Genomic DNA, 8,901 nt, shown 5'->3' on the forward strand with positions numbered 1-8,901 from the left:
TCCTCTATTGCACTCCAGCAGAATTATCAAAAACTCCAGTGGTGGCAAAAAGCATGGCCTTTGGAGTCAGGTAGGCCCACTTGCAAGCTGTGTGACCTTGGGTGAATTACCTAACCTCTGAGAACCTCAGGTTTCTTCTTTGTAAAGTAAGCATCATAACCAACCTCCAGAGTTTGTGGTGAAATTAATTAATGTATGGAGAGGTAGGGAGACTGGCCTCCTCCCTGACAGGGAAACTATTGACTCAGATAAGCATGAAAGATTTGATGCACCAGATTCATACCAAATCTGACTTTTTTTTTTTATTATTGAAACATAGTTGATTGTACATATCTGTGGGGTACAGAGTTGAATATCAACACCTGTGTGCAATATATGATGCTCAAATCAGGATAATTTGTATATTCAGCATTACACAATGTAATCATTTTTCGTGGCCCTTTACCAATTCCTTCCTTACCCCCCTCCTCCTCCGCAAACCTGATTTTTCAACTAGTTAAGTGGTTCATCAAAATATCTTCGTTAACAGGCCGGCCCGTGGCTCACTCGGTAGAGTGCGGTGCTGATAACACCAAGGCCATGGGTTCGGATCCTATATAGGGATGGCCGGTTTGCTCACTGGCTGAGGGTGGTGCTGACAACACCAAACCAAGGGTTGAGATCCCCTTACCGGTCATCTTTAAAAAAAAAAAAAAAAAAAAAATCTTCGTTATCACTTAAATATCCATCAACTGAAGCCTGGTGAAATACGTTCTGATGCACCAGTACGAACCAATACTATATAGCTATACTGTATTTTAAAATGTGGCAGTTCTGGGGCCAGCCTGTGGCTCACTCGGGAGAATGTGATGTGGTGCTGATAACACCAAGTCAAGGGTTAAGATCCCCTTACCGGTCATCTTTAAATAAATAAAATAAAATGTGGCAGTTCTACATATACTGAAATACAATGATTTCTATGACGATAGTTGTAATTGAAGATAAATTAGATAGATAGATAGATGCTGTGTCTCTCTGGAGTAATACATTAAAAAACAAGTAACAGTGGATGCCATTGGGAAGGATTTTGAAGGATTGGGGCCAGGGGTAGAAGGAAAACTTACTTTTTGAGACATGCTCTATCACATAAAGCACTATTTGGATTTTTTTTCCCCATGTACATGTACTACCTTTTTAAAAAAACGTCCTCGACACCAAGAAGCTTTGGAGCATGTGTCTTATATTCTTCTGTTTATTTGATTTATTCTATAACTATTAAAGAACATTTACTACTATACTTGGTGCTAGGGCTACAAAAAGAATGAAAAAGACCCTCCTTCCAAACAGCTAGTCTAGTTATTGAGACAAAAGAGCAAGCAGGTAACCACTATACAGTATGATAAGTGTAGCTTCCCTTATTTTCTTTAAGATTTGAAGATACACAATCACCCAATCCCACTTAAATTCCCTTTCCCACTGCACTTATCACATTCTAACACCCTACATAACTTACTTATGTTTGATGTTTACTGTCTGTCAGTCACCCCCATTCCATGAAGGTATGGATCTCTGCCTGTTTTGCACATTGATCCCCAGTGCCTAAAAGGGTGAAAATTTCCAATAAAAGTTAGTTGAATGAGTAAGTGCTACATAATATAGAAGGATGAAAAGGCAGCTATCAGCACATAACAGAAGGAACACTAACCTTGTATATGGAGGTCAGTGAGGCTTCACAATGGAGCTGACACTTGTGCTACGTCTTTTTTTTTTTTTTCCTTTTTGTCTTTTTTACTGACCGGTAACAGGATCGCAACCCTCAGTGTCGCGCCCGCACCGGGGACCGGCAACGGGATCGCAACCCTCGGCGCCGCGCCCGCACCGTGCTCAGCCAGTGAGTGGGAACCGGTCTCCACATGGGATCCAAACCCTCAGCGGGAGCTCCGCCGCGCTCTCAAGCAGCGCACTCTCCAGTGCGCCACCGGGCCGGCCCTTGTGCTACGTCTTGCAGCAAATCTGGGTGATTTTGACTGAAAGACCTAATGTTCTAAGAGCAAGCAAGGGAGAAATACAGAAACATGAAACACCCAGGGAACTGCAAGTGCAAAGGCATAGAGATATAAGAATGGTACATATGGAAAACTGAACATATGGCAATAAACATTGGTTGTTGAAAACTGTTTGAGCTGGGTGACGGGTTCTTTAGGATGTGTTATATAGAGCTATTCTTTCTTTTGTGTGTGTTTAAATTTTTCCATAATAAAGGATAAGAATAAATGAATAAATTATTTTTTAATGAATGTAAAGGAACGAAAGAATGAATGTTCTCTAGGCAGGGAGGCATGGCTGTTATCACCAGCCACTTGTAACAGCAGCCAAACTGTGGTGGCAGGAGGTGGTGGGTGAAGAGTGTTAATACCTCAGAAGAAATATATAAGTCAATATTTGTTCAAATGTAAGTGACAACTCAAACTAGCTTAAGTATAAAGGGGAACTTATTTGTTCACATACCTGGGAAGCCCAAGGGTATTCCAGCATTAAAAACAGCTGGATCTAAGAACTTCACTGATATCTCCAGAGCTCTGTCTCCTTTATCTCCTTTTTGCCTCTATTCCACTTCATTTTTCAGAAAGACCTTCTCCAAGTGATGAGAAGGATGGCCACTGATAGCCCCACCTCAAATCCTGCCAACTTCATAGCCAAAATGGAAGGAAAAAAAAAAAAAACAACTTCTCTCTACCAACATCTGTATATAAATCTCAGGAAAAACTGTCTCAATATCCAAAATGGAAGGGAAAAAAAAAAAACAACTTCTCTCTACCAACATCTGTATATAAATCTCAGGAAAAACTGTCTCTATTGGGTTCATGTACCCCTCCTGAATCAATTGTTATGGTGCTCAAGCCTGGAATAGGTGCCAGCAAGAGGGGGGTGGGGCGGGAGGACAAGAGGGCAGCATGATTGACAGTTCCACCAGACCACATGGAACAGAGGGAAGGGACACTGGCGGATCCAAATAACTGACATCATGGGCCCCCAACAGGGCTACAATTGGCATTGGACACAGGGAGGCTGGAGAGTGAATTGAGTGGTAGAAGAGGGTAGGGATGGGCAGAGGCCCTATTGTTTCTAAAGAAGGCCAGGCTGAGCTGGGCTCTGGAATTATAAAAGAATTTGTTGTTGGGGTGGGGTAGAATAAAAAAATGAAGCTCACATTAGCTACACCTAGGCATGAAAGAGTTTAAAATCTCCCACTTTTCCACAGAAGGGTATTTGAAGATATTGAAGATAACAACTGATGAGGGATGTGCTGTAATTTTCTCAGGTTAATTGTGAAGTTCAATGCAATTAGAAAAACATCCCCAAAATAGCTTTGGTTTAGTTGGCATGTGACCAAACACTGAAAAGCTTAGATTCGTATAAAAGAGATTCAAATATGTGTCTCATACATGCTCAAGAAACTGAGCTGAAGGAAGAGACAAAGCAGTACCAGCCATCTGTTTAGGAGGTATGCAAGCTCCAGAGGAAATCTGGAAAGAAAGGGGGCTTCAGTCTTCTAGGACCCTAGGCAATCAAAGAGTCAGAGGCTCCAAGAAGCACAAACAAGATCAAAACCCAGGGCAGATCCAGTGCCTGAAACCCACAAAGCCAGCAGGAGCACTGGGCCTTCTGCTGCTGCCCACACACAGCTCTTTCCTTCAAAGTAGTTCCACATACATCTTCTCTAAGAAATCTTTCAGCATACCTCAGTAGTAATGAGTTATTCCATTGTTGGTAAGACCATCCTCAGGATTTACTAGCATGTGCTCAGGACTCTCACCTGTTAGGAAGGAAGAGAGAGGTTTTGATGACACTGGGTCAAAGGACCATGGGAACTAGAAGCCTTCTGTGGCTCAATCATCTTGCTCCTCTGTGAGGTTCATGAGGAAACAACACAGTCAAGGACCACTGACAGAGCAGAAATCAAAATATCACATTATATTCACCTGAATAAATGCCCAATTTCTTAGTGCAGGGCTCTCTTTTTAAAACAAAGTTAGAATAGCCTACACTAAAGGCTCACGAGGGCCTTTCCCTCACCATGATGCACCAAAATCTTCTCACCCTCTTTCCTACCACGAGACAAGAAATACAAGCAATAAAAAGTATGAGAGGGCCGAGCCTGTGGCGCACTCAGGAGAGTGCGGCGCTGGGAGCGAAGCGATGCTCCCGCCACGGGTTTGGATCCTATATAGGAATGGCCGGTGCGCTCACTGGCTGAGCGCGGTGTGGGCGACACCACACCAAGGGTTGCGATCCCCTTACCGGTCACGAAAAAGACAAAAAAAAAAAAAGTATGAGGAAGGGAAAACAAGATGGGGGTTCATAACTCTGCTCTTGTTAAATGTGGACCATTGAATTTCCTGGAATCTGACTAATCTACTGAACAACTCTGGGAAAAGTCAAAGACTAGGAGAGAAGGGGAGCTATGGAGCTTCCCTTTCCTCTAAACACTTGTGCCTCAAAATGTGGGCCATGGACCAGCAGTATCAGCATCACCAGCTAGCTTGTTAGAAATGCAGAATCTTGGGCCCCATCCTAGATTAACAGACTCAGAGAGCTGCATTTTAATAAGATCTCCAGGTGATTCATACACACATTAAAGTTTAAGAAACACTGAGTTACTGACTTCTAAATCCATGCCCAACTTTTCTGTCATTTGGGTCTTTGCTCACATCCTAAAATAGCACTCTGCATATGGTCAATAGTTAATGAAAGAATGTTAGAGAAATTCTCGTTGGCACCTATTTAATTCCATTTGAAGGGAAGAAACCATTTCAAAGAAGCCAGAACACATTTACCAATGAGCGGCTTAGACAGAGACAGAAGCATACTAAAGACAAGCAAATGAAACAATGCTACAAACATGTACGCAACTCTATGGAGCAGGCCAGGCGGGCACAGTAAGTCTCCTCTCACTCTGTATGTCCCGCCTGTAACAATATTCCCTCCCCTGCTCATTCTTGCTTTCCTTCATCCAAGCTAGTACTAAGTTCTCAAGTTGAGTTTTGCTTCAGACCTACGGTAGCACCACATGGGTTACACGTCTCTTGCAGCCCTGCCCTCAAACCCAAAATCTAAGAATGAGATACTGTATCATTAAATCAGGACAAATGGGAAAACAAAAAGTAACTTGGCACATCAATACCTCTCACCATTAAGTGGTTATGACCATCGTGACCCAATTCATGTCTTACTTCTTAAAGCAGCCAACTCCCAGGCCTACATCTTCATCCAATATTCACTTTCTGTAGCACTTCCTACTTGAGTGACTTTAAGCACTGGTAACAATGAAAATTCAGAGCATCCCAACCCCCAATTTCTTCTCTTTGCTCTACCTGATGCAATACTTTAAAGTAAAAAGGGCGAGGGGTTGGCAAATATTTATGAATCAACTTGAGTTCTGCTACAACATTATTACGAGAATCCAATAATGACAGGATTTCATTAGTAATAATTACAGTTACCATCTGTTGAGCACTGACAATATGCTTCACAACAACCCTATGAAGTAAGTAGTATCCCCATTTAATGAGGGAGGAAATTTGAGGTTTTCAGAAGTTGAATAACTTGCCCAGGAAGAAGCAAAGATAGAATTCCAGCCTACACCTGCCTGAGTCCAGAGCCTCTTAACCACTGAATATGATGTCTCACTTATTAGAAAGAACTGCAGACTCACTGTGTAAGTAGAGAATCATTTACTCTCTCTGGGGCTGATGCGAGGATCAAATGAGATTAAAGATGTTAAAGCACTTAGAAAAGTAATGTGTGTCCAACTAAAAGCCCTCAGTTCTCTAGTAACTGCAACTATACATGTGAAAATTGTTCACCATTATAATTAGAGATATACCAGTTAATTCAGTAAACATTTTTCATTTATCAAATTAGAACTTTTTTTTTTAAGTTCACCCTTGATGTTGGCAACAATGCTATGAAACTAGCACATTGCCAGTGGGAGCATAAGTTAGTACAACCTTTCTAAAATTCAAATTGACAGTGTATTTCAAGAATTTCTTAAAAATTGGCATAATAATTATTTTAAGGAAAAATAAATTAGGACAAATTTCAAGTGTAAAGGTCATTGAGCATAGATTCTGGAGCCAGATGCTTGGCTTTAAATCCCAGCATCACTATTAATGAGCAGTGTTATCTTGTGCTGCCTTGGGACTCTGCAGAGAGTTCCCACCAAGAAGAAGGCTCTCACCAGATGCACCCCCTGGACCTTGGACGTCTCAGCCTCCAAAACTGTAAGAAATAAACCTCTTTTACTTATACATTACCCAGTTTGGGGTATTCTTTTGTCAGTGACAGAATCTGTGACTTGGTGTCTAAAAGGGGGATATTAATAGCACTTATTTCACTGGGTTCTTATGAAGATTAAATGAATTATTATATGTAAAGTTCTTAATGCAGTGCCCGGCACAAAGTAAGCAATATATATATATATATATATATGGTATCTATCATTTTTATGATCTCACTGTTATTTATAATAGCAAGATCTGTGTTGAACCATATAGAAAAATGGCTAAGTATAATATGGTAACATACAACAGAATGTTATACAGCCACTAAAAATGAAGCTTTAAAAGAATATTTAATTACATATAATGTAAAGAGGAAAAAGCAGGAAACAAATTGTGTATATTGTCCCTGTATTAGTCAGTTTTCTGTCACTTATAAAAGAATACCTGAAACTAGGTAAAGTACAAATAAAAGAGATTTATTTCTTACAGTTTTGGAGGCTGGGAAGTCCAAGGTCTGGAGGGTGCATGCGGTGAGGGTCTTCTTCTCGGTGGAAACTGCAGAACCCCAAGACAGCAAAGAGCTTCACATGGCAAGGGCTAAGCAAGAGCTCCTTTCCACATGCTTCCTTCCTCTCCTTATACAGCCCCCAGTCTGCTCCCTGACAACCCATTATACAATTAATCCATGAATGTCTTAATCCATTCTTGAGGGTACAGTATTCACAATCCAATCACTTCTTAAAGGCCCCACCTTTTTAACACCATATTGGGAATTAAGTTCCAACATGAGCTTTGGAGGGGACAAACATTCAGCCCATAGCAGTCCCATACCACTTATGCTTGTTGAAAGAACACTATGTGAAATATAGATGAGTAGAAAACAACTGGTAGGAATTACATCAAAATATTAAGAAAGAATATACCTGGGCATAAGCTGGGGTTTCCTCCTTATACTTTGGTGTATTTTCCAAAACCTCTAGAGCAGTGCTCTTACACTTTAGCAGGTGTACAAATCACCCGGTAATCTTGTTAAAATGGAGCTTCTGGGTCAGTAGGTCTGAGATTTTGCACATTCTGCATTTCTAACAGGTTCCTGAGTGATGTGCCCAAAGCCTAAACTATGAGTAACAAAGTTCTGAAGTAGGGCATGTGAACCAATCAAAGAGTTTGTGAAAGTACAGGTTGTAAACATACAGGTTGGACCCAACCCCCAGAGTTTCTGATTTAGTAGGTCTGGAGTGGGACCCCAGAATTTGCATTTCTAACGGTTTCCCAGGTGATGCTTGTGTTCCCTGCTATGTTGCAGGTCTGGGAACCACACTTTGACAACCAATGCTTTAGAATATATATATATATTTACTAGCATCATAGAGGGGAGAGAGATGTTGCAGGTCTGGGAACCATACTTTGACAACCAATGCTTTAGAATATATATATATATTTACTAGCATCATAGAGGGGAGAGAACTAAAAAATGTCAGCTTTCTCCATTGTCTATAAAATCAAATCCAAACTCTTCATCCAAAAGCCTCCATAAGACAATCCAATCATTTCCCACGACTTCTATTTAGGCCACAAAATCAAACATCATGCCCTAAACACACCTGAGATTTCAAACATTAGGACTTCTGCTCAATTTCTTCAACCTGGCTGATATGTCACTTCCTTCTATTTTTTCATGCCCAAATCTTACCCATCCTTCAAGCCCCTCAAATGCTATTCCCTCCATAAATCCACCACTACTCAAAAAGCCACCTCTCCCTCCTCTCCTCAGGGCTCCACAGCATTTTCTGCCCCTACCCCACACCCCCTGCCCACCCAGTGACACTTACCAATGTCTACCTGATCCAGTGACTCTACCAGTGGGCGATGTACCTCCCCCAGTAGACTGGGAGTTTCTTGAGGGCAGGGGAATAACGCCTATTTTTATCTGCTTCTTGGCATTAGCAAATCCCCAGCAGACAGCTGATACTGAGGGTTGACTGAAAGAATGAATGAAGGAACGGAGCCTCCTGAGGAAGGGAAGAGAACTGTCCTGTAAATGGAAACTAGAACGTTTGCACGTCAAGCCTGATGACCAGCAGTAACAGGTGTTTTCCATCTTTGATGTCCGTGATTCATGCTGCACAGCTGCGCACACACACAGCGTAAGCACACACAGGCTCTTGGAATACAACGCCGCACACGCTGAAATGCACTCCATGTTCTGGGCGTCCCGGCGGCCACACATAACTAAACACACCTCAGCGACAACCTGGATCCACAAAAAGAGACCCTGCCCCCTTAAAAAAAAATAATGCCTTCCTGCAAACAAGAAGCTATGGCTTGTGCCTATGTCCCTTCCTCCCCGCCGCACCTTTCTTTTTAATTTTTAAGGAGTCTATTGAGGGTGAGTCTGCATGCATTTCGTTGCTGCCACCCTACTCCCCTACACACACACCCACACCTCCCCCCATTCGTGTCTCAGACGAGGCGCGTCTCAGAGGGCTGGATTGAATGGTAAAGAGCGGCCGTCTTTGTCGTTAATCCTCCCCTCCTTAGGGCGAGCCAAGCTTCTTCCGGGTCGGCGACAATCACCGCCACCCCAGGCAGGCCCGCGGTCCCCCCAAACCGATGCCCCGCTGCGCGCGAGGGCCGG

The 8,901-nt window shown here is 42.3% G+C and overlaps 1 protein-coding gene across 1 annotated transcript in view; it reads left to right on the plus strand.

The window, feature by feature from the left end:
- The first annotated feature begins 6,788 nt into the window (after positions 1-6,788).
- Positions 6,789-8,901, plus strand: part of TTC9 (tetratricopeptide repeat domain 9) — a 34,044-nt gene continuing 31,931 nt past the window's right edge. The window contains exon 1 of the mRNA XM_008570768.1: positions 6,789-6,793. Coding sequence (XP_008568990.1) covers positions 6,789-6,793 — 5 coding nt within the window. The remainder of the gene's footprint in view (positions 6,794-8,901) is intronic.

This window comes from Galeopterus variegatus, unplaced genomic scaffold, assembly GCF_000696425.1.
Source record: "Galeopterus variegatus unplaced genomic scaffold, G_variegatus-3.0.2 Scaffold627, whole genome shotgun sequence".
NCBI lineage: Eukaryota > Metazoa > Chordata > Mammalia > Dermoptera > Cynocephalidae > Galeopterus > Galeopterus variegatus.